Source organism: Salarias fasciatus, unplaced genomic scaffold (assembly GCF_902148845.1).
Source record: "Salarias fasciatus unplaced genomic scaffold, fSalaFa1.1, whole genome shotgun sequence".
Classification (NCBI taxonomy): Eukaryota; Metazoa; Chordata; class Actinopteri; order Blenniiformes; family Blenniidae; genus Salarias; species Salarias fasciatus.
Window position 1 is genome coordinate 79,571 of NW_021941250.1, and position 26,457 is coordinate 106,027.

The following is a 26,457-nucleotide window of genomic DNA, read 5'->3' on the forward strand; positions in this document are numbered from 1 at the left end:
TTTTTTCCTGCTCTGCAGCACTTGACAAACAAACTGAAGATCTTAGCTTGATGAAAAGATGCAGTTGGGAGAACTTTAAGCTTGCAGAACAAATCTTAATGCGCCACTGTCTTTTCAGCAGTCGCATTTGACATTTAGACACACCAGCTTTTTTAGACCTTTGAAATGAAGCTTTTTTTTTTCTAAAGACCAGATTTCAACCACCAGCAGCTTTCTTACTGCAAATCCTCACAGATGCACTAGAGCATAGAAATTCAAAATTCCCTTGTAAAGTTCACATGAGACAATGAAAGTGGTGCATATGTTGAACTTGCAGACAATAACCACAAGAATCCTTTGTGTTATCGTCTTTGGACCCTTTTAAACATTGCAACACGCTGCTGCCAGCCTCTTAAAGTGATAGAGCTTGTTGTCATCTTTTGTAGGACATATCAAAATGCAGTGTTCATTGTCAAGTGTTTAATGGATGGCTGAGCATTAATGTAGCTGTTGTAATTATAAGCTGTCATCTGAATGAAGCTCTGGTTTTGATGGTGCAAGCTCTTTATGAGCATCATTGATAACTGCTTATTATGGTGTGTTTCAAATGCTTTGTCTTGTCATTTATGAATTCTCTTTTTCCACCATCACTGGACTGATGCTTCATTAACACATTTCAAAGACTGTGAAGGCAAAAGGCTCCGAAACAAAAAGCAGTAAATCGTTATAGTTGCGCCTGGTTCAATAAATCTATTGCCAGTTGTTTATGGTTAATTGAGTGGTGGTTTTCAACCCTTGTCGTGGGACCCTCTTTGGCGATGACAGCTTGAGCCTCTGGCAGCTCTGAGACCCATAACTTAGCACATCAGGGAGCTATGCTTCAGGTGTACATTTAGGCAGCATCAGCTTATCAGTAGGTTGCACTGAGAGAGTGGTGGCTTGCTAAAGAGAGCAGGTAGCTCTCTGGAAGAGAGTAGCGCTAAATTTATAGAGATGTTCTGGGACCAACTGCACAAAAACACCAATGAAAAGAAGTTTCCTCCTCACCTGAGGACCCCAAAGATGTGTCACTGCTCATTGATCTGTAGCTGAGCATGTAATTTTTCACGATGTGCAAAGCTTCATATTTTTTTTGTTAAATCATATACACTGTTTCAAGTGTGTTCTTCATCTTTTAAATAAATCTTATCTCATAAGTTTTTAAAATCAAAAATGTGTTATCTCAAAATATAATGGAGGATGATTATGACAAAACAACATTAGACATCATAAGAACATTTTCCATAACAAACTTCAATGAATTCAAAGCTAACTTTAGAAACTGACCATTGCATTTTGAAGCCTCCTGCAGAAAAACAAATAACAATGGTGTGTGTGTGTGTGTGTGTGTGTGTGTGTGTGTGTGTGTGTGTGTGTGTGCGCGCGCGCGTGTGCGCGTGCGTTTGCCTTGTTTAATCTCAAATTCTTTTCTTTTTTTTTCCCACTACTCTCAGGTTTTGGATGCACTCTGTAGCGGAGCCAGAGTGGGGGCAAGGGGGCGGTCGCCCCAGGGCCCACAAGGTCATAGGGCCCTGTTTCATGTGATGTGTTCACATTTACTCGTAAACGAATTATTATAATAAAATGTGCAGTGAGTGCAAGAAGGTATATGCATATGAGTGTGGGCTCCAATTTGCCAATTCTTACATTAGGACTGTCCATGAATGCATCAGAGCTGTAAGCCAGCGCTGATTGGCTGTGCGGCATGAACAAGTTTTTTTCTTTTGCATTTGATCTGAACTCTTTGGAGGGAAGTTAAACAGTATGCTAAACACTATGCTAGCCGCTAGCGGTACTACCCAAAACCTAACATCGGAGCCACTGGTGAGTCAGTGAAACCTTCAGAAATATTATCTTTATCAGAATGCTGTGGTCTTAAACAACTGCCTATTTGAATGTGCCTTGTGTTGCTTTCAACTGCAAGAGACCGCCGAGTCTATTTTTTTCTAATATACGTGAATTCCAAAAGATATATCTATCTGAATAGATTGTGTAATTTTAGACCAGCTGTGTTCATTTTATATTTAAGCTGTATCAAAGATAGTACAGGTTTAGCCAATGAGTGTTTTTCTGAGTTTTCAGCACCATGGACAGCGGACGCTCTGAAATTGACAGCTGTCAGGCTGCTGTTTTGTGTGTGTGTGTGTGTGTGTGTGTGTGTGTGTGTGTGTGTGTGTGTGTGTGTTCTCGTATTTCTATCCTTCTTGGGGCCAAATGTCCCCACAAGGATAGCAAAACGTGAAACGACGTGCCTTGTGGGGACCTTTTTCCAGTCCTAAGTAGGAGAAACAGTGTTTTCTTGACCATGTTGTTGTTACTGAAAAAAGTAAAAGTGCAAAAACATTTCTTTAGGGTTAGGCTGTGTTGTGGTGTGGGTTAGGGTTAGGGTAAGGGTCAGGGTTAGGGGCTAGACATGAATGGGAGTCAATGGAAGGTCCCCACAAGGATAGAAATACAAGACTGAGCGTGTGTGTGTGTGTGTGTGTGTGTGTGTATTTGTTCTTCAGAACAAGTTTTTGAACTTGTTTGTGACTTTATTCTGCTTTCTGAGGCATATAGGTTTGCTTGGCTCAATAAAAGTGAGCATTAGTGTGTTGTTTGATGGTAGCATGAGTAGTAGTTTCAATGGTAAAATTACTATCATAAGGGCCTGTCGAGAATGCTCCTGCCCCTCTGTACTGAGACCCACGCTCCGCCTCTGGATGCACTCAAACACATACATGTATGCGCATGTGTGTGAGTGAATTATTTGTAAAGCACTTTGAGTCGCATGTTGTTTATCATTTGCAGAAAATTTGAAAATTGCTTTCAGCAGCAAGTAAACACTTCAGATCCCCAAAGATATCAATAACAATCAAGGAATCACTGATTCAATTATTTAATCAACCAAACATTATTTATAAACCACTTTACACACAACAAATGGAGCATGAGATGTTTTACAGGATTTTGAGAGCCCCATTCTCCTGAAATTATCACGTGCAGACACCAAATCACTATTACACACCAACATGCAAACACAGTGAACATTAACAAAATAAACTAAATACAAAACATGCACACAAATTGTATACATGTTTTGAATTTATAGGCGCCCCCTGGCGGTGGTCCTCTGCGGTGTAGCGGCGCCCCCTGGCGGTGCTCCCCTGCGGTTCAGGGGCGCCCCCTCCTCGGACCGTCCCACCGCCGCAGACGCTCCGCAGCCCCGCTCAAGTTCACCACCCGCCGGCTGTTCGGATAGTTTGGACCCGGAGTGCTGCAGCTGCAGAGCTTACAGTCTTATGTCTTCGCTCCCGGATGGAACCCACAACTTTAACTTTCAGCCTTTAAAAGTTCTCCGAAACTTTTTCTGAAACTTCCCCTGCCTTTGTTTCCCTTTCAAGGGGGATTTTTCTTTTTTTTCCTTTTTCTTTTTTTGTTCATGGCGGTTTAACCAACATGAACTCGGGTCTCAGCCTAGATAAGTGTTTCACTCACTAATGTAGAGCTGCTTTATTAGCTTGTTTTTTTTTTTTCTCTGCCGGGACAAAGAGTTTGTCAGTGGATGTAACCGTGTCCACCGCAGAGCTCCCGGTCCCTATAATGAACATTTCCCCACCGGAGTTTCCCTGAACTTTTCCCACGACTCGCCATGTCGGGAGTGGTCCGCACCCTGAGCCGCTGCCTGCTGCCGGCCGAGGCCAGCCGGGAGCCGGGCAGCAGCAAGGAGGGCGGCCGGGAGAGGGAGAGGGACGCGGCGAAGGAGCGGGAGGCGCGGCGCCGCAGCCGGGAGATAGACGCGATGCTGGCCCGGGAGAGGAGAGCCGTGCGGCGGCTGGTGAAGATCCTGCTGCTCGGGGCCGGGGAGAGCGGAAAGTCCACATTCCTCAAACAGATGCGCATCATTAACGGACAGGAGTTTGATCAGAAGGCGCTCCTGGATTTCCGGGACACTATTTATGAGAATATATTGAAGGTAAGAGGAATGGAGTGATCTGGGCCTACACACGCTCACGATGTTGTCTCTTTCTGTTCAAGTGTTTCTCTTAAAAATACCCTTTAAACTTTTAATCCTATTGTTGGAAGGAAAATATGATAGCTGATTGACTTATGTTTGAGCTTAAACTCCTGAAAACACAATAACAATCTGCTCAGATGCGTCTGCTCTCATGGTAAGTTTATTTCAGGTGACTTATCAGACAGGAAGATGTCAGCTGAGGTCCTGTGAGACTGCGAGTTACTTTGATTTCTCCTTTTCTCACACTTTTTATTGACCATATAATTGATCTCTCAAAGAAGGAACTAAATAGTTGTCCAGTCAATAAAGTGAGTACCTCTCTGCTTCAGGGCTTCACTCACAGCCACTCAAACCCACACAGAGAAGTCTGTTGACATAGTACATATTTTTATCCTGCTGTGTGTGTGTGTGTGTGTGTGTGTGTGTGTGTGTGTGTGTGTGTGTGTGTCCAACCCTTTGTTTGCTGTCATGGCTGGGCCTCCTTCACCAGCTAACAATACCAGACTATTCCTGAGGGATGAGCACATCCGCCCTGAGTGCCACACAGCTCCAGACGTGGGTGATAAGAGCCCCTGCACTCCTCCACAGACAAGACAGTATTCAATACCCCCGCTCCACCCAACCCACCCAAACACAAGCATACAGTGGCCGTCCTGTCTGGAGTCATATCACGAACACAATCCCCCCCCCCCCCCCCACTCCCTCCACAGCCACCCACCCTTTACCACGTCTAACCTCCGGAAAACACACACAATGCCTGGTGTGTAGGCAACGATAGGCCAGACAAAAACTGTAAGTAATGGCGTGATTTTGATATAGGTTTGCCTGGCCGTGGGCCCACTGGGCGTCATTCTCAACACAGCTTTGTGTCTGCCATGTCCACAGACGCACTTTTAATACCGATCGTAAGAAATATGAACATGACACACACCCTGTGATTGCTTGACTCATCCCGCAATCCATCATCTTCACAATATCAACGACTAATATTACAGAGTGGTTGATGATTGATCCCACAGTTTGACAGAAGGTGAAACGTGTTCCCAGATGGCGTCTAGGAATGGTGAAAGCCCTCAAGTATTCAGACTGCATTCATTCACAATCTGCTGATGGCGTTAGTGATAAATGCATAGATACAATGCCGAAATAGCAACGTAATGGAAATAAGTCAACACAATTCTTAAAACCTCTGTAAAAATGCAAAAGTGAGTTTATCTTTTGTGCGCCTCACACCCACACTTCTCGTTTCCAGTCGCTTCAGACAAGACAAATAGACGGTCCTGTGCTGCCTGTCTTGGTGAGGATCAGAGTCACCTGTCAGGTGTAAAGGAAACATCCTCCCATCTGCTTCACGGGAGCCTAATGACAGAGAACAAAGCCGGAGAGGAAGGAGGGATGAAGCTTGAAGAGAGAACACAGGTGCCAGCCACAATTAGGGTTTATAAAAATAAATATGGTGGTGATGTTCAGGTGTGGTCCCGCTTACTGAATCTCAGTAATTATACTGCTATTCACTGATAAGTCTGCGCTATAATCTTCGTCACAGTAGACCCTCTTGATTCCCGTGCATTAAAGTGACTATAAAAACTGCTGATGTAAGTCTGTCAAGCTTCAAGTGTGAAATACATTTTTGCTGCGTTAGAGCGGAGCGAGCTTGCTTGACACAGAGTTATTTTATGGTCCTTTGAGGACCACTGGAACAAAACGGATTTCTTGACTTGCACCCATGTAATTTGTTAAAAATGTAATGTGAAGAAAGTTTCAGTTATAAAACTTCAAAAAGAGATCGAGTTTCTTTCAAGGTAGCATTTTAAAAAAAATAATAGTACCATTATAGTGAATAAATACTGTGGTCCCTGGTCATCACACTTTTTTTGCTGCTGGTATTAGTTTGCATTAAACTTTACTCAACAATTGAGGTTCATACAGTGCTGCAGCCGATCTCAGCTAACAAGGCTGGGTGGAACTCAACTTTTTTGAAACGCTGCTACTGAGCATGTGCACCACCGTCTTTCTTCTGCACATGTGCAAGTAGATGGACAATGATAACAATGGCGGCCTCCGAGGTGGCATTACTCATATACTTATTCTCCTGGTTTGAGTGTCACAGTAGCGATCCGTCTTTGTTGAGAGGAGAGTAATGGCCCCGACACCATCCTGCAGTCTATAACTCACAAAGTATATACATCCATCCAGATTGAGTATGTTTGTTTTGTCTCTCATCTCTTGTTTTTTTTAACTGTCATTGACTATCGCGATCATCTTTCAAGTGTTTGGTCGAAGCTTTTATGTCAGATTAGACAGTTTGCTTGTCGGATGTAAATTAATCGTGCTGGTTAGATACTTGAGTGTTGTGGTTTTTGTCTGCTTTTGCTGCCGCTCTGAGTGTCATCCTTAACTCGGATGCAGTGATTTTTCAAGGGAGGATCTCAATTCTCTGTCATTGCAGACACTGGCAACACGATTACAGGATGAGAGCGATTTAATAATTAGTGACAGTGGTAAAAAAGAAATATGGTTATGAATGAAACAGAGCTCTGTCCGAGCCAACGTCCCTGCTGTGAGAAGTCATCAGCTCCAACAGAAGGTTTTTAATGTTTTCCAGCCTCTGGTGGTGAGACGCACATGATGAAGATCAGAGCTGATCCTCTTCCCATTCACTGTCATGCTTCCTGTCTTGTTGCTCTCTGGCTGGGGTGAGAGTAAAGTTTGTGGCTAAATGATAAATAAGCTTTTTCGTCAGAAGGTGAGGCGTCACTTCCTCTGAATCATAACGGACTTTATCTTGAAGATGATGACGACAGTGTCTCACCCTGGCAGTTACATTTGGGAGGCGGTTATGAGAAAGAACAGTCAAAACGTTCCATGTGAATGAAATCCCCCATGAGCATTTAAGCGAGTGTTAAACCAGGATTAAAGTCAGTTATAGTCATATTTACAAGAAGACGTTTGAGACGACACTTCAAACAAAATAGAAAAGCAAAACCATCTGCGCAGCACTTGTTAAAATATCATGAAGCTTAAACTCATAAGAACAAACCTGAGTCTCACGAAGGCTTTTTATAACATTCCCTGTCATGGCCACCTGACTCTTAAGTGCCTGCTAAATTTATTCTAGTCAATGTTATTTGGACCAGGATCACCTGAATGTTCCATTCACAAATTAGCTCGCTCTCATAATAGAGGGAGACGCATACTCTGGGATTAATTTCCAAATTTGGGCACAAGAAGGCAACATATCTTGGCCGAAAGGGGTCAGGCCTGGTGAACTTGTTATGGAGAAGCAGAAGGTATGTGATGAGGAGCTGAGCTTCTTTTATTGATTCAGAAAGCGTAAGAACAGACAGCCATGTAAATCAGGAAGAGAAACAGACATGAATATTGAGAATTATGAAGCGAACACTGCAGATTAATAAACTGATAAAGTTCACCCAGCGACTGAAACAAAAACTGCCGTCTGGAAGTGACTCAAAGCCCGCTCACTGTGACTTTCTGGTAGCAATTTTCCTGCCAATGTAGAGCTGGAGCTGCATGCGTGTTGGATTATGTGAACGTCTTTGTGTTCATGACTTCCTCACCAGTTTGGGTTGTCATCCATCTCACTCATTCCTAAAAACAACAGCCTCCAGTCTGACTAAAAAGGGTTTAAAAATGTGGGATCAGACTTTCGACGACCTCTCACCATTGAGTCATGAAGCACACAGCACATGCTTCACATGGCCAAACAAACATGCATTAGTGAGAAATCCTTTTGTTAAAAACCCCTTTTCATGCCTTGTCTCAAGGAGGAGGAATCTCTTGCTGTCTGAAGTCGTTTGGAGTCTTTTGACAGTATTTTCCTCGTCTGTGTGAAGCAGGGTCAGAGGCTGTTTATGTTGTGGGTGTGCAAAGCCCAGCAAATGTGAGATTAAGGAGTACAAATAAACATGACTCAGCCCAAGGTTTAGGTGGTTGTGAGTCAGTGATCGTCACTCATCACCCCGGTTTCATCCTACTTCCTCCGACCTGCTGCGACCCCTCAGACACTTGTTGCTTGTTCACTGCTGAGCTCAACATGGTGTCAATCAATAAAAAACAAACCAATGGAACTCCGAGGCTTTAATAATTGAGCAGACTTTGAACTTTAAAAGGCTATAAAATATGCACGGTAAATTATTAAAGGTTCCACAATGTTGTAAAGGAGACTTCTATTTCTTTCCTGATAATAAATCTATTTTCGCTATAAATACTGTGAATGCACTGCAGTGTGCTGCCTCACAGTGAGAAGACCTGCTTTTACTCTCAGACTGGAACTTCCTGTGTGGACCTTAAGTGTTCTCCTCCGTTATTATAGGAGATCAGGGGAATGGATGAAACCAAATGTTCAGCTTGATCAGGCAGTTTGAGGCTCTTTGGTTTCATGGTGTCACTCATCTTCTGTCTGCATTGAGCATTTAGATGAATGTAGATTAATGTTGATGGTTTTTAGTACGAAAGGTTGCAAAAAATCGTCTTATGAATATCAGAACTGTAAAGAAAACACTGGAACAGTGAGAAATATGTGAGGATTTAAGTGATAAGAGCTCATTTTTCTCACCATATAGGATGGTTAATTTTTACTTTTAGAGTTTTTCTCCAGGAAGACAATTAAAGGGCCACATGAGAGGAGACAGAAAATGGCAGTTCTGGAGCAGCAGGGAGGGTTGAGCTAGTATGGAGCTCCTGTTCACTTGGAAATACCCCAAGTGGAAATTTGGAATCATATATTATGGTATTGGTTCTTGGTGGATGAGAAACGTGATCTAGGGAAGTGGTTCCCAACCTTTTAAGCCCCCCAGACTGCTTCTCGGAGAGACTGTGGAACCTTTTCCATTCTCTGATTTTCCAAAACAAAGCACTTAGCTCAAATGCTGGTGGACATGGCCGCTCTCATCAGCATCCAAAACTTACTTGGAACGTTATTGATCCCCTTGGGGGAATTATTTTTTAATGGATTGAACCCATCCTATTCATAGTAAACTTTAACAACACATACTGGGAGCAGAGGGTCAGGGATCTTGCTGATTCAGCCACAGTGGTAACCAGTCTTCTCATTTTTTTGTCCTTCATTTCCCTCAATATAGCAACTTTTATTAGTTTTATTCTGCATCGTAGCAGTGTTTCTCCATGGTTGAGTAGGACGTGTAAACAAAAGATTTTTTAGGCTTCTTCTACAATGTGAAAGTGCAGTTGAAAATTTTCTTTGCATTCTGGGTGTTTGATTACATGAGAACTGTGTTTGGAGCCACTGAAAATGCAACTTTTTGAAGATGCTGCTGCTGCACATGCACCTCACAGGCGTAGTCAATAGTTCTGCTGCACACAGTCAAGTAGATGGACAAAAACTGCAGTGTTGTTAATCTCAGTCTGTATTCTTCAGGGACTCGGTAGTTTTTCTTTTAGAGAGTCACAGCAATCCAACGGACATCTTTTTCAAAAACAGAGCTGTGTGAAGCTTTTCTGAAACACAAAAATTATGTTTTCATTTGAAATGTTGTTGTGTAAACGGACCCCTTGAGGCCCGTCGTTGCCTTCGTATGTAAGGACTTTCAGCTTTATCATTGTTCCCTAAGAAATAACAGAATCTCTCTGTTGGCCTCCATACAGCTGGTTGAACACTGTGTGAAGTGTGTGCGGACGTGCGAGTGGAAAGTTAGGAGAAACTGTGGGACTTTGATAATCAGAAGATATTTAAGTGACTCTAAAACACCACAATGGTGGTCAAACACCTGGCTAGTCCTGTTGAAATGGAATCGATGGTGAGGAGGTAGGACTCTGAGTGCCTCTCTAAGTGTTTGTGTTGTTCAGATTGATCAGTGAGGAGCAGACCTCCCACACAGATCAGTCTCCAGAAAACCACCAGCAGCCACTCATGCATGTGTCTGAGCGCGACACATCTGCCGCAGTGTTAAAGCTCCTCCACATTAACCAGCAAAGGCCAGACACACTGCTGACGCTTTCACCTCTTTTTTTTTTCTTTCTTTTTATCCGCTGTGTGGAAGTTGTTTATACGTTACTGCCGATTTTAAGAAAAGCAGCTGTTCCCGTGCCGGGCTCATGTGGTGTGTGTTTCCTCAGGGCATGCGCGTGCTGGTGGACGCCCGGGACAAGCTGGGCATCGGCTGGCAGAGCTGCGAGAACGAGAAGCAGGGCATGCTGGTGATGTCGTGGGAGGGACGCGTGGGCGCCTCGGGGGTCGAGCCCAGCGAGTTCCAGCTGTACGTGATGGCGCTGAGCACGCTGTGGGCAGACGCCGGCATACAGGAGGCCTACGCACGACGCTCCGAGTTCCAGCTGGTGAGTAGATTAAAGACGTGGTTTCCAGTCTTTTTATTTGATGAAGCCCTGTAACTCTGTGAGCCCTTATCACGACCACCTGGGGCTCCGACTGACTTCAAACCGGATGTCCTTTAGCACTATTAATTACATGAAAGGAGAATGTCACTTCAGAAACCTTCTCACATGAAACAGGCTGATCACAGATCAAAGGTCTATCCCTTTTTAATTTTTCAGGAAGCTGTAATAAGGTTTGCTTTACTTAAAGCGTTGAACTTGCAGTAGTGGCGTGTGATAACAGGTCATGCTCTGCATTCGCCCAGAGAAACAGCACATGCTCAACTACTACTTGTCTCACTATTTACTCCACAAATGAGTAGTGAATTTACATCCTTTTAACAGCTTCATAACATTTCTTTGTACCAAGCAAGAGCGACTGCTGTGGCCTCAAGTTCAGAATCAATTGAGAAAAGGGAAGGAATAAATAAACAGATGGATGGAAATCAGTTCTTAGCTTTTAATAACAATTTAACCTTCATACTACTGTACAGACTCTAAACATAGTTTTCTGTGTGCTACTTATGTATTTATTAAAGCACCAATCTTTAATATAAAGAGTCTGTTTGCCACATATTACAAGAAACTACTTGAAAGTTATCAAAGCTTTTCATGCAGGGTTTCACTGTACGCCAGAATAAACGGCGCCCCTTTTATCTACTTTTGCTACTTGTGCTTATTAATTTTGACGCAGGGTTGCACAGTGCTGTAGCTGTAAACACTGTCGCTTGTGAAAATCCCTTGGATGTGGATTGTTGGTGACTCTAAACTGTCCCTTGGTGTGGTTTTCTGCTCTCTGATGAATGATCTTTGTGTGTGTGTGTGTGTGAGAGAGGGAAAGATCCGTGACACACTCCAGCCTGCAAGACTTTAGTTTAAATAAGACAGGTGTAGAGAATTAAAGTAGAAATGCACTGATTGCTCTGAGTTTTCCATTTTTCGCCAAAACATTAAAGGTGTAATACAACATTTTGATTTCCGGGTGGATCACCTAAATAATTGGTGGGTCTGTTTGTCAATCATTCTGACGAGCTGCTTTCGTAAGGCGGTTCTCCGTGCTTGCGCCCAATCAGCTTCTCCTTTTTGCGCATGCGCATTCAGAGTGTTTATGTAGCCGGTGAGCTTCTGAGCTAGTACTTACCGATGGCGAGTCTGACATAATGAAACTGTAGCTGTTTCGGGAAAAAAAAGCTTTATTTATGAGCGAGGCGGATCGCAGAAACTGTACAGAGCCGTGCACGCCGGAGAAGAGGAGATCGCGCTCGTACACTTCCGCGTTTTCTGGGAGAAGCAGGAGAGCCGGGCGGATGGTCTGGCGCATGCGCGTTGTTCAAAAAGTGAGTAACAGACGTGGGGCTTCGTCTTTTCGAGAAAATGTTGTATTCCACCTTTAAAAATATATAATCCTCCGGTTTGGCTTAAGCTCGGTCTTTGACTCCAAAACATGACGACGAGAGGTCACTGAACTGATGCTTCAACTTTTATGCATCGCAGCAGCTGAGGAACATCCAATGAATGACCTGTGACCAAGCCGCTATCTCTACATGTCAGTATAAAAATGCATTTTTTTTTTTTTTTTGGTTCCCTCACAAGAGTCTGCAGTTAAAAGTAGCAGTTTGACCTTTACTTCTTGGAAGCGCTCACCAGACAACATGCACTGAGAACATTGTTGCCCATCTCTCACTGTCGAACGGACGCCTAAGTAAATGCATTTCTGATAAAACTCTCTGCTCTATAGTCTGTGTGTGTTTCCAGTCGTGTTAGAACAGCAGATATCTGCATGGTAGAAGGTAGTTTTCACTGACTTAATGATCGCCGGCGAGCTCCGGACGTCAGGGAAGGCAATCGGCTGCCATCCGAGCCGAGTTTCGCTGTCAGCCGAGAGAGAAGTCCCGCCGAAGCACTAAGTGCTGCGCCGGGTGAAGCAGCTGGAAGTATTTATTGTTTCTCTATGTAACTTACTGTTTTCATCCTCTATGTTTTTTTTTTTTTTGGGGGGGGGGGGGTTGGAAACTTTCCAAAAGTGTAATTGTTTTTCTCTTGACTGGAAAATGGAGTCGCTGGAGTGGAGCCCCGCCGAGTTTCATCTGCCACGTTACAAGGAGCGAACACGATCGAAAGCAGCTCGTAGACAGCGGCGCGATTCTTTTTTTCTCTTTATCCGTAATATATTAAACACGCCGGTGGGTAGCACACATCAGTGGCAGTTTTCTCTCTTCTGATTGTACAAGTAGTCACTGTGAATAGATGGAATATCGAGTAATATTTCACAGGAATTGCAGACAGGTATTTTGAAATCAGAGAGCGGTAAATTGTCACACTCTTAATTTGAAACCATCCAAATCCCAATCAAAATTTTTCACATGCTTTTGTCAGCGAACAGTGTGTGGATAAAGTAAAAGAGAGACTGCAGCTCTTTCCAAGCCATTGATTTATCTCTTTGCCTTGTAGAAGACGTGTCAGAGGGCCTTATAATATCGATTTACTTATTCAGAATCTTTTTATTCTCTCCCGCTTTTTGTTATCTGACAAAGCGTCTAATTTTAAGACGTCAGTAGAAATCTAACAGGCTAGCTTGCTGAACTGTCAGGGTGTTTTTTGGACATCAACCAAAGCCATATTTTTGGGCCCTGGTTATACAACAACTTTTCAAGTGAAAAACACGTCATTTTCACATTTTAATAGAAAAAAAATATAGAGAGAATGTTATCTAAAATGAAATGATAGTGTAGTTGCTGTACATTATATACTACAAATCTGAATATTGTGTTTTTCTAACTACTGTTTCATAAATTTTCTTTCATAGTTTTAATAGTAATGCAGCTTCTTGTTTCATTTTTTTTTTTATATATCTTTAATTAAGCTGCATTTTCAGACAGACATCACACACTGCTCACCATGACTTTACATGTTTGTTAGAGTCTGCAGCTCAATTGTTGGTCAGGACACTTCAGGACACTTCAGGTTCTCCAGGCGCTCCGCCCTGCTGTAGAGCAGAGCGCCACACTGACAGGACACAACAAACCAGTGTCGTGCCAAAGAAGTTTCCCCCGATCAAAAGTGTTTCCTGCTGCAGCGCTGTGTTTACATATCAGCTTTCTGCCTAAATAAGTGCTTTGGTTATATCCTGTAGATTACGTGCTGCTCAGGTTGTATTGATATTGCTGCCTGACAATGCTCCTCTTTGTTTTCAAAAGTGTCATGATGCAGGGCGATCAGCCTGCTACTCTCTTGAAACAGAAATATGTTCTGTTTCAAAAGGACACAAAACATCAGTGCTGACCACACGCTGCCATTCACTTGATTTTCATTTATTAGTGATTTCACGGTCACCATCAATATAATTTTCCTGGCCTGCACCTTCTGTTTCACTCTCCATCACATTTTCCTTGTCTTTTCAGCCACGGTTGATCATAAAACTCCATTTATCAGCAAGCAGAATATTCAGTAGGTACATTGCATTGAGCATTTATGGTAAAAAAAAAAAAGTGGGCGTGTCCAGGGCGGGACATGAGGAGAATCCACCTGCGCTGCTTTCCAAGCCAGTTGTGATTTACAAAGGGAAAAGTGTGTGTATGTGCTGGTTTTATCCATTTGACTCTTTTTTTTTTTTTTGGCTTACATAGACTTTTAGCATGTATCCTACACCATGTAAACTTTGATGTAACCTGTCCGGGCTGTGGCTCACAAGAGCAGGCTTTAAGCACTACAGGGGGATGCGTAAAGCAGAGGCAGATCTGTCCCTCCACCATCTCTTTTTTCCACCTGGGAACTAAACTCACCCAGTCTCCTTCAAAGCCTCCGTTTACCAGAGTTCAACAAGTCTGTATGAATTTGCAGTGAGACTGTTAAAGACACTGAGCGTCTTTGCACAGAGGCTTGAATGATCACCAGCCCCACTGTCGGCGCTCGGACATCAGCGGCTGGCCTCTCTGTCAGTGCTCTCCGGACTGGATGTGGCGGCTCGTTTTATTCTGTCTCCAAGGAATCAGCCGCTTCACTGTCCACTCGGACGGCGGCGCATTTTGACCTTTTGCCTTGTTGGACATTTATCAGTGACAATGCAATCTGGAGTCAGACAGAAGCCACTTCCGCCTCCCTCTCACTTAACATACTGTGTGTGTGAGATGTGCAGCTTAGGGTCAGTCAGCTTTGTCTTATCTGGAGTCACTACGTGATAAATTTAGTGTGTTACAGCCTGCGGCAGAGGTCCTCCTGCCTTAAAGGCCAATCCGCATGGAAAACCGACGTATTTAGAAGTGTTTGTGACGCCTGTCACCTGCCTATGTGCTATCAATCCATACTGAGTCTGAGATGTACGCATCTGCGTGCCTCCCCGAGCCCCCCAGAGCGATTCCCGATTCCTCCGTGCACTCGGTGATCTCCACGTACAGATGTTTACACCACAGGGATCACTTTGTGTTTATGTGTTGTAAACTTTCTTATAGTCTCCACAAACTCGGAGCAGATTTCTTGAGTTTGCCTTGTGAGCCCGACACGTCTCACTTTGATAAAACTCGCTTTACTGCATTTTTCTGGCTGTCAGCAAATCCCATAAAGAAAATTAAACTTTGAGTGGATTAGAGAGCTGTTGTCTGTGATTTGAGGAATGCTTGTTCAGGATTAGGTGTCACAAACCATCCTCAATCTAGGTAAAAAGCAAAATTATGCTGAAATATTTGACATATTATCATCATTGCAGGATAACTGTGATTGTTCAAACAGTCTCTGATACTCAGTAATTGTGTGTTCAGCAAGTTCTGTGCCTTTTTTTTTTTTTTTTTTTTTTTACAAGACCTCTTTTCTTTGTAATTTCTAATCATATTTTTGGAAGTGGCTTTACAATGGATCATTGAGTTTTGATACCAGCTGCTGCAGTCAGGAGCTTCTGGTTTTGAATCACCATAATTACTTCTATGAATTGCGTGTCGTAGCTCCAGTCGCTGCTGACTGCGTGTGGAGAAAGTGGCCAAAGTCAGCAGACCAAACTGAAACTAAACCCCCTCCAGTTTCTGGACCACCGTGGTGCACTTTTCACCTCATGCAGTATCTTGCCTCTACGTCTTCCTTCACCTCCGTCTAAGCAGGACAGGCTGATAACCTCCACTGTGGACTGAAACTATTCCAGTCTGAGCTAAACCGCTGGTGTAACGTGCAATATATAGTTTGTAGATATTAATGTTGTCGTTGTTGCGTGATTGGTTAATTCAGTTGGTTTATCAGTAAATAATAGAAAATTTCCATCCTATGATTCAAAATATTTTTTGAAACCACACCTCTGAGTTCTTTACATTATTTCCTGGACTTTTCTAAATAAAACTATGAGCTGTTTTCAGTGACTCTTCAGCAGGACTCCGTTTGCTCCAAGCGAAGTGTCACAATCCAGATGAAGAAGCTGAGCTGAGCTAAAAGTCATCGCTCCTGGTGGATTTGTCCCGGGGGGGGGGGACTTCTTGGCAACGATCTGAATATGGAGTAACAGAAGCCCTACCCACTTACAGAGAGAAAAACCAAAATGTCTTCTGTGGAGTAAATGTGCTGAGTTAGATACTCTCCACCTCCAGCTTTTCCCTCCGCTCTCTGAGAGGTTTTCCGGGGATACCACAGTCAGCTTTTCCCAGGCACAGCTGGAGCCGGGCCACAGGCAGACATGGAGGGGGAGGGAGGGGGGGGGGGGGACCGAGACCAGCAAGGGAGCAGAAAGTGGAGATGAGCAGGGGGGATGGGAAGGCTCCGAGCGAAGGAGAAGTGAAGATAGTGAGAAAAAAAAACAAACCAAAAAGCCAGCGCATGGAGGGATTTTTGTTTACTTGCTGGGTTTGCTGCGTTCCCACCACACCCAGATAACACACAGTTTGATACAGGACATAAACAGCAAAGGCCTCCTTCGCACAACGAAAAACAAGGGTGTATATCAAGCTGCGATGGCGGCTGTCTTCAGCGGCACAGGCGTCCCCGAATGAAGGAGGTACAGGGAAACGTTGAAGCCCCACAAAGCAGTAAAGGGGCTATAAATGCTGAAACACATGCACTGCTACACACACACACACACACACACACACACACAGTTTATGGTTGACTGCAATCTGGAAGTCTGTGCTGCTGCTGTCAGCGAGGAGGTCTGTTTCATGATTTAACCGTGGCTTTACAGGCAGCTTCACTACCAGCACATATGTCCATCTGCACAGGGAGGAAGCACTGAAGTACAATACATATATTAGTGTGATAAGGATTCACTTATATTGTTGTGATCTGTGGAATCTCTGCTTGAATCCGTTGCATAGTTTTTTTATGTGTGGCATGAAGTAGCACAGCGTTAGTGTCCAAAACATGGCAAGTGGAATCACAAAACACAGATTTCAATGTTTAATGTTTGTATTTGGGGTCTGAAACAACAGAGGACTGTTCTCACAGCCAAGGTTCCTCTGTTCAATTCAACTTTGACATGATTATGGTATTTTATGTTGCTAGTTTGTAGCATCCCTTCACACGCCCTCATTTCTAAGTAGATTTTCCACATATTTGCTCATTACTGTGCAACATTTTTTCTGGTGACTTCTTACTTTTCCTCCCTATTTTGCAGCACAAATATCTGTCCCTACTACTCCTGAAAATTTGCTCTTTTCTTTTTTTCGTCCGCAAGTGATGAGTGAAACGTGGAGACAAGAGTCGTCCCCATGTGTCTGTCTGTCTCTTAGAGATTAACGCATGATCAGCAGCACGACTTAATCCAAACAGTGGAAAACAGTTTTGTTTCTTTTGAAGTGAGGAGTCAGTCTTCAAAGCAGCTGAGGGTGACAGTCACAACTGAATGCACAGCGAAAACTGAATAAACACAAAAAGAAAAGTCAAGTAAGTGTGTGCAGCATCCTCATGAGTCCACTGGAAAAATGTCTGTGCACTAAAGTTTTTTTTTGGTTGAATAACTACAAAAAAAGATTAAAAAAGTGTTTCCATGTTCACATTTTCAGCATTTTGACAAAAGAACATAGCAGAGGGCATGAAATAAGCTTCCAGATTAAAAGAAAAAAAACACACACGCACGCAAGACAGCAAAGGTATTACAAAAAAAAAAAAAACAGGCCACTGAAGCAAACATGGCCGGCACACGATTATAAGAGATGCTGGAGGCACAAAGACAATCTGGCACCAGGACCTTGGTGGACGTGAGTTTATATACACGAGGGAGGAGGATGCACAGGTGAAACACATCAGGAAGGAGTCAGATAATCACACACAGCGGGAAGACGCCTTCTGATCAGGGCTGGAGCCATCCTTGACACACAACTTTTACATTCACTTTTAGACAAATTCTGTACATCTGACATTTCAAGGAATATAATCACCCTGTTCGCTTTACTTCTGCCAGAGACGCCTGATGGTAATTCAGGTTTGATTGAAACTGGGTTTTTTTTTTTTGTTTTGTTTGGACTCTGACAACTGACCAAATACATCAAAGTCTTAATAGAAGAGTATTACAAACAGTCACTGTTTATAAAGATAGCCCTGGGACAAATGACACGACTATTGACAAATAGGTTGCATGGTAGATGTAGTTAGGTATGTCTGTGTGTGTACATGTTGACAGTTAGTACTTAGTGCAAAGGTGTCAAAAATAAGGCCTGTGGGCCAAAACCAGCCTGCAAGAGTCAATAATCCAGCTCGCCAAACCACCAAGCAAAAAGAAAGACGCCGTAGCTAAGCACGCTGCAAAAATACGGGTATAAACCAGTCTCAAAGCATTCTGTTAATCTGTATAATGCAACAGTTTTTTGACAAATCACTGTATTCTGAACCAGGTTTCACTACATGTTGAGAATGTAATCATTTTTTGGTAGTAATTGTTTGGTTTTTATGAAAATATAGACATATTTCAAAGCTTAAATATGAAGGTTACTGTGACACTGTTAGACCGGTCCAGCCCACTCAAGATAAAATTCGACTATATGGGGCTGATGAACTTAAAGAGTGCTTCCATCCATAATTTACTGTGTTAGATAGTCATATCGGTCTTTTTTCAGGTTTTTGTCCTCATCAAATAATAAAATAATTGTTGAATTGGAGACGGACACCATATTTATGTGTGCTGTGTGAACTCCAGGGACATCTTGAGTCAAGGAACATAAGCAACAGTTCAATGGGATTTCTTGTGAAAACTCTCATTAAATTCCATGTTTGTGTCTCCATTTAGTCAGGAGTTACCACAACCAATAGAGGGTTGTGTGATTGATTGACAGCTTCAAAGTCCTCTTCCCCTTAAAAACACATTCCTCAGCAGGATGACTGATTTCGGGGGTGGAACAATGAGTGTGGTTCACTTGGCAGCATAATAGTAATATTTAATCATTTGATTCTGAAGTTGATGTGGAAACTTGTGCAACTCGAAACATTTCGTATTCACAAGTTTTACTTTTGATATGGAAAAAAAAAACATTTGCATATTCATAAAGCGTGAATGATTTTATTTTAATGAGGGAGAAGAAGCAGAAGTCAATTCACGACATTTATCAAGATAATTGAATTTTTGGAGAGAGCTACCCATATCAGTCATGCATCATTGATCCAGGCGGAGCATTTCTATATTTTTTAAGAAATGTCTGGAGAGATAAAGAAGGAATGGATTTTACATATTCATGTTTGCTCTCAGAAACTAATGAAGTCAAAGTGGCCAAAAAAATAACTTTTTTTTTTTTTTTTAAGAATTCAAATAAGCGAGAGGCTGGAAAAAAATGTCTGTTAAATGTGATAAAATTCAGATGAACTTAACTGCAAGCTGAATTTATTAATTTATTTACTTTTACAGTCCCTCCGTCTCTCACCACAAAGTCATTCAGGAGTATCGGTCTTGTAAAAAGTAAATGTTTTTTTTTATATTGCACCTCTGAGCACATTAAAGACTCTATAAATGAATTTCAAACACACAATGATGAAGATGCTTCTCCTTTCTTTTTTCCCCAGACATGTTTGTTGGGAAAAGACTCGTGACGCATATACCTGCGCGCACACACACACACGCGCGCGCACACACACTCTCTCTCTCTCTGATAGAAACACACAGACAGTCACGCACACTGCAGAATGTGAGCTTATTCTGCTCTTTGCTGTTATAAAGCCCCTAATCTGCCCATACACGCTGTGAATGGAGACATTCCTCCTGCCTTACTCAATCGCGCGCACACAAATGCACACAAACGCACACGGCGGTACTTGTACTACGTGTCGCCCTACAGATATGCATTAGAAGGTACTAAAATCTGCTCCCGGCCTCATAAATTGAGCTTAGTTTGGTGTTTCGGCTGCATGAATGATCATACTGTTCAGATCCGACTCGATTCTGCTGATGGCCATTAAAGCAACTGTGGAAATAATCCGTGTGAGTGACTGTGTGTGCTCTCACATTTGTGTGTGTGTGTGTGTGTGAGTGTGTGTGTGTGTGTGTGTGTGTGTGTGTGTGTGTGTCTTTGTTTGCCAACGCGTAGCCCTTCATCTCTGGGAATTCCCCTCTCCCTGCCTTTCCCTCCGACCGACCCCTCCTGTCCTCCACGTCCCGCCGAACCAATCAGAGTGGCAGGCTTTGTGTTTCCTGTGGCCGTGACGCTGTAGGTCAGCGTCAGGGTCGCGGGTTTAACGCTCACTCATACCGGGGTCACACTTCCTGGCTGTCAGGCGGCATGTCGGGAACGAGATGAGAAGTTTACTGGTAGTTATTGATGAGTTTGATAGAAACCAAAACTTCTGCAGAGTTTGGGATAAAAATAAATAAATAAATTTTTTTTTTTTTTTTTTTGCAGGTTTAAATACAAACTTTTCTTTAAGATCAAATCAAGTCTCCATAAAGAAATTCTTTACATTTTATAAGACCATAGTTTAGGGAAATTGCTGCGTGCTCGGGAGAAAATGAATGCAAATCAATGCAATGCGTGGACCTGATCCCAAGCGTGCACACACACACACACACACACACACACACACACACACACACACACACACACACACACACATACACAATCACACACACATACAACAGGACTTGTGTAAGGACAAACATGAAAGTCCAAGTTAGGTAAGATGATATAATTCTTGGGCAGGCTATGAACTGAGTTAGGTGAAGGTTCAGATAAAGGTGAGTAATCGGTTCAGACGAGTGTCGTGAAGGTCTGCAGGAAATGGAAGTGAGTCATATTTTGTCCCCAGAACGCATGCAAACATGATGTGTGTGCGTGTGTGTGTGTGTGTGTGTGTGTGTGTGTGTGTGTGTGTGTGTGGGAGGGGGTGCTACGACGACTTTGTAGCTGGTTCTGTCTGACTGGCTAATCCCTGTCTCCCTCCCCCTCGTCTCTCTCCTCTGTTTTCACACACACAGCTGTTTCCTGTTGAATGTGAGGGCATTTAAGAGAAAGACGGAGGCAGCCACAGCTTCAATTTTAAGCCATTGTTGGGAATCAGTTTGATTCCAGTTTGAACTTCTTGGGGCTCATTGTTTCGTCTTAAAATCCCGCTGTCAGCCCACGGACCATAAATGACACATGGAACAAACTCCTTTTGCAGATCCCACTGCTGCACTCTGAAAACCTGAATAATCTCGCTGCACTGTTCCAGGCACCTGCTGGTCTCCATTCATTTCCGAGCACTATGAAAATCAATTAGCAGCCACTTAAAAACGTGCGTGAGCCGTGTAATCCATCGCGGCGAAGATCGGCTCGCACTTAAACCGCATTACTCTTCGATAGCGGACGATGGAGTGCTGACAGAAAAATGAACACCATCTCTGCTGTAATGGATTACACAACTCAGGTTTTCAGAGTTAGCCCATCGATTCTCATGCTTCACTGAAATGAAGTGAGCTCAAGAGCTGCTTCAAACAGCAGGAAAGTCCAACAATCAGGAATACGGATCACCAAAACTCTCTATCGAGTGAGAACGTTATTACTTGCATGTGGATACACTACCAAGTAGAGCACTTTGGTCTCTGACTACAATTTTTAAACCGATAAAAATCATAAAGAACACAAGCGTTTTCAGAGGCGGTGAATCACACTGCATGTTGTACAGTAATTATTAGTATAAACTCTTTTCAGTATTTTCGAAACAGACATGATCCTCCAGACTCAGTTAAACAAGGTCGGTACAACAAGTCATCTGTCAGTCAGAAAACTGCAGGTTTGGGTGGAAACTACATCGTTTTCAGCATTTCGGCCGTTTCCATGTAAACGGGCATCATTTTCCAAATGTTGCTATGTGAATGCAAAACTTTTCTGAAACAAAAATTAGCATTTTCTCTTGAACAATTGTCTTGTAAGCCAGGCCTGAGATGATTTGCGGAGTCCCGTGGCAGTCCTCTGTCGATACGTGACGACGGTCACACCTCTTCAAACTGCTCATGATCCCACACGGAAATCTCAGTTCTGTTTACTGCCTTCTTCATATCTTTTATAGTGCTTTATCAAATCATGTGTGGCAGTTTTATTAACCTGAATGATGATCTTGATAGATACCCAGTTTCTATCACCACTGATATTTAGTTGAGTCACTTTGTTAAAATGGCAGCTGATTAAATTTGTGAGAGAAATACTGGGACCGACACGACTTTGGTCACATGTTTTCAGTCTTTATCACATAGAGAAGTCAGTAACGTCTGTTTTGTAATAAATTTGAATTGAAAGATGAAGGAGTGTATGCAAGGAATGAAACCTTTAAATGCTTTAGTTGAACTTGTATTTGGCTCTTTAAAGTTTGATTTATGTGCAACATAAAGGTTTTCTTCCTTGTTTGCAGAGCGAGTCAGTCAAATACTTCCTGGATAACTTGGATCGTATCGGACAGCTGGTGAGTCACACTCTACCAGTTAAATCTCGCGTAACTACACCACAGCCATCAATTTATTTTTTTAATGCTTCTCTGCTTTTTTCCATTTTATAGAGTTATATTCCAAGCAAACAGGACATTTTGTTTGCGAGGAAAGCGACTAAAGGGATCGTCGAACACGACTTCGTCATCAAAAAGATCCCATTCAAGATGGTGGATGTTGGAGGGCAGCGGTCTCAGAGGCAGAAGTGGTTTCAGTGTTTCGACGGGATCACGTCGATCCTCTTCATGGTGTCATCGTCAGAGTACGACCAGGTAGATACACCATCGGGCTCACACATGCTTCTGATTATGTCCGGCCGATGCTGCGGAAAGTTGTTTTTTTTTTTTTTTTTTTTGTTTTAAGACGGTCTCTTGACTTCGGGAGTTATAAAATCGAGGAGAAACATCAGAGAGAGAGGGAGACAACATTTGAGGTTTACACAAAGCTTTCTTTGTGGTCACTGAGGAAACTTGATTGTTCCCGCAATTGTGGCTCCACTTCAAATCAGCGGTCATATGATGACGACTGAATATTCAATTTAGTGCCAGATAAAACCTGGAAAAAGAAGAAAAACAAATAACAATGGTGTGTGTGTGTGTGTGTGTGTGTGTGTGTGTGTGTGTGTGTGTGTGTGTGTGTGTGTGTGTGTGTGTGTGTCTCTCTAGGTCCTAATGGAGGACCGCAGGACCAATCGCCTAGTGGAAAGTATGAACATCTTCGAGACGATCGTTAACAACAAGCTCTTCCTCAATGTGTCCATCATACTCTTCCTCAACAAAACAGACCTGCTGGTGGAAAAAATTCGAACTGTTGACATCCGAAAGAACTTTCCTGAGTTCAGAGGCGATCCACGCAGGCTGGAGGACGTACAGGTACGAGATCTCCTAACCCGTCAGCTGTCTTCAGTGTTACGTCTGTGTTCATATACTCTGATTCTAAAAGGTTAACCGATAGTGTACACTCGTGGTAAATGATTATTATGGGCTGTCTCTTTTGGGGAATAATTCCCTAAATCTAGAGTTACATTAGGTAGAGTGAAGTAAGGCAGCATTCAGCTGATGCTGAGTCACGGCCGCTGAAGGTAGAAAAAGTCTGCATGTGATCAAAGTTGCATCAATGCCTCTCTGCATGCTTCAGTTAAAATACATTGTTTCAAATAAAAAGTTACAAATAAAATGATTCAAATGGAATCAAAACTGTTTTTTAATGGCCCAGCTAAGTTTAGATCTATGACCCTCATTCATGAGAAACACAGAATCTGAACAAATAGCAATCTTTACTCCAGCTGGTAAATCTGAAACCTGGAGTCCTCTTAAAGAGGTGGAAGCAAAATCCAGTCAGGAAACTGAACAGCTGAGGAATTATCAGGCTCGCAGGGAGTGTTGAGACAATGAGGCACAGCTGACAACAATCAAGGGGAACAAACTGCTGAAGGGCGGAGCGTCAGACCATTGTGATCCTGTTTTACCTTTGAAATGATCCGTTGAGCTTGGTGAACAGACCGCCCGTCCTCTGCTTCTTCCAGGCGTTCCTGGTGCAGTCTTTTAGCCGAAAGCGGAGAAACCGGGGGAAGCCGCTTTTCCACCACTTCACCACGGCGGTCGACACAGAGAACATCCGCTTCGTTTTCCACGCCGTCAAGGACACCATCCTGCAGGAAAACCTCAAAGATATCATGCTGCAATGACCTTCGCGCCGCTCGGCGGCCTCTCCGCGGACCGTAACTGTGAAGCCGGCCGTGAATCCGGGCTGGGAGGACTTGTGAGGAGGCCTGCTCCTCTGTGACTGACCTGTGGAGCAGAGCGCTGACCCGCGCAGAGAGCAGGTCCAACTCTGCACCTGTGGAGCCATGAAGGCAGTCCAGCCCCACGACGGAAAGACTGCATTTAAAGTCATACTTCCTGTTCTCACACGAGCTCAGAAATGTGTATATATAAAAAAAAAAAAGAACAAGGAAAAAAAAGAGAGGAAAGCACCAACTACATAACACGAGCACTGAAAGTGTTTTTTTTTTTTTTTTTTTCTTTTCTGTTTTCTCGGATGTATATAAGACTCATGACAGCCTTGTCACTAAACCATGTCTGCCTGGGTGGATGCAGCTGAAGGAGCACAGAGAAAGGGAAGAAAGGAGGGCAGGAGGTTTGGCGCTGAAGAATGCCTCGTCTTAAGCACACGTGATGGAAGGAGAGGGTGAGGGTTTTGGGCTCGTACTGGTCATATGCTCTGTTATGTGATAAGGTTGCACAAGTGTTCCTGTCAATGAACTTTAAGAGAGGACAGAGCCGAGGCTCTCCGACTCTCCACCATCTTCTCGTCCTTCTCTCAGTCCTGCCGTCGTGCGATAGAAGAACAGCTGCAGATAACAAGTCTTACTCTTCTCATCCTCCTCTTCCTCCCCTCCCCCGGTACAATGGCCAGATTGTTCGTCTCGTTGGCAGAAACAGTAGACGCTCGAATTATAGGCTCTTCGTGGTTTGAAGAAACTCCTGGGTTTTTGCAGGAATCTGTGTTCCTCTCTGTCCCCTGCCTTTCCCCCTGTGTTCCTGCCCTTTTTGTTCTGTGAATTTGAAGGAAACGGCAACAAACAAACTCTAAATGACCTTATCCCCATGTTCAAGGCAGCAGTAGGAGCCAGGGAGGGAAACCTTCCCAGAAAACATCAAAACGGGAACAAGTGACCTGAAGAAGCTCGCTAAACTGTAAATTTGTAATTATATCTTGCCAGTACTCAGATTTTTGTTGTTTCCTGGAAAGGAATGATAAATGTTTGACACCACAGAATCTAAATCCCTCGTGAATAACTGGTCTATTTGAACCTAAAATCATTTTATTATGTGATTACGATTGGGAACATGATTTTCTCCTTCATGTCAACTACACATTTGTCAGAAGATAATTCAGCTAATCAGCCTCGCTCGCTTCTCTCTTTGTGTTTGTAGCTGCTCTGTGTGTTCAGCGCTGTGTTGGTCAGACAAAACAAACTGGAACCACTTTGAAGAATTCGCTTTTTTCACTTTTCTTTCTTGCAAAGAACACAAACGACCATTATGGTAAATGGAAGAGTGACTCGCAGTGATAAAACTAGTTTTTGTGTCTTTCAGGTCACCGTTTTAGATTTACAGCTCGACCCTGTATGTGTTTGGTTTAGAGTTAGCGTTAGCCTCATCCTAACCCCCCCGTCCAACTGTCCTAATCTATCATCAATCAGGTTTGTATTGTGGATACCAAATACCATGAACTCAATTTATACCTAACAATTATGTCTTTTCCTGAATTGTGAGGAAACACCAATGTCCAGGACTATGAACTTGTGACGCTTTTATCAATTTTATTACATCATTATGATTTTACTGCTGCGCTTGAGCTAAAGGCTAAGGAGGAAAACGCACGTTAGAGGAGAAAATAATCACTTAATTGATGTAAAAAATGATCGATAGAAGAATCAGTCATGAAATAACCACTATCTTCCCCCTTTATGACCTTTCCGCGAATGAGCTCACTGTTAACGTAGCGTGAACAGCAGTGCTGCAGCCGCAGCTCGAGTCGTGCACTGATTTATGGCGAAACTGCGGAGATGTTCTGTCCCGTGGTTTGAATGGAACCCTGCGCTCGGGTCTGGATCCACTCGTGCGTTTTCAGGGACGGCGGAGTGACGTGAAAGTGCTGATTTGGCCCCATTTCGGTACGCGGCAGCAGGGACACAGCTGAGCTGCTTTTCCCACCCGGACCCTCCAGGGGAATGAGGCAAACCACGAACGCTCGGACACGCCTCGATATCACGTTAAACCGTGTCGTTTGCGTGTGTTTATTGTGCTATGCATAAATCTATGCTTCCCTGTACATATAAAACTGTAAGAAACTGACTGACACTGTGTGAACGCCGTACAATACAAACACCACTCTGTCTCCCAGTATCACTGTAACCATTACTGGTATGTTGCTGTAACATTTGTCGTTAACTAACCTACCTTTTCCACTCACATGAGGTGTTTTTGTTTGTTTTTTTTATGTAACTTTTTCGTCATTGCACTGGATGTGTGTGAGAGAAAATGACCCGGGAGGAAAGCGTCTGGGGATGAAAAAAAAAAAAAAAAGGCAAAGAAACAAACAAACAGGCGCAGGCTTTGAAAGGCGATCAGGACGGAGGCAGAGGATGAAGGGAGGGAGGTCTTCTGCTTTTGTTTTTTTGTTTCCCAGTGCCTTGGCTCTGTGCTCTGTGGTGAAATACACTGCCGTTTGCTGA

At 43.2% G+C, this 26,457-nt stretch overlaps 1 protein-coding gene across 1 annotated transcript; it reads left to right on the forward strand.

The window, feature by feature from the left end:
* The first annotated feature begins 3,248 nt into the window (after positions 1-3,248).
* On the forward strand, positions 3,249-26,457 carry LOC115384512 (guanine nucleotide-binding protein subunit alpha-12-like). Its single transcript, XM_030086793.1, has 6 exons — positions 3,249-3,973; positions 10,112-10,330; positions 22,142-22,192; positions 22,286-22,486; positions 22,880-23,086; positions 23,740-26,457. Exons 1-6 carry the CDS (start codon positions 3,650-3,652, stop codon positions 23,899-23,901), a joined length of 1,164 nt encoding a protein of 387 aa, XP_029942653.1. The 5' UTR covers positions 3,249-3,649; the 3' UTR covers positions 23,902-26,457.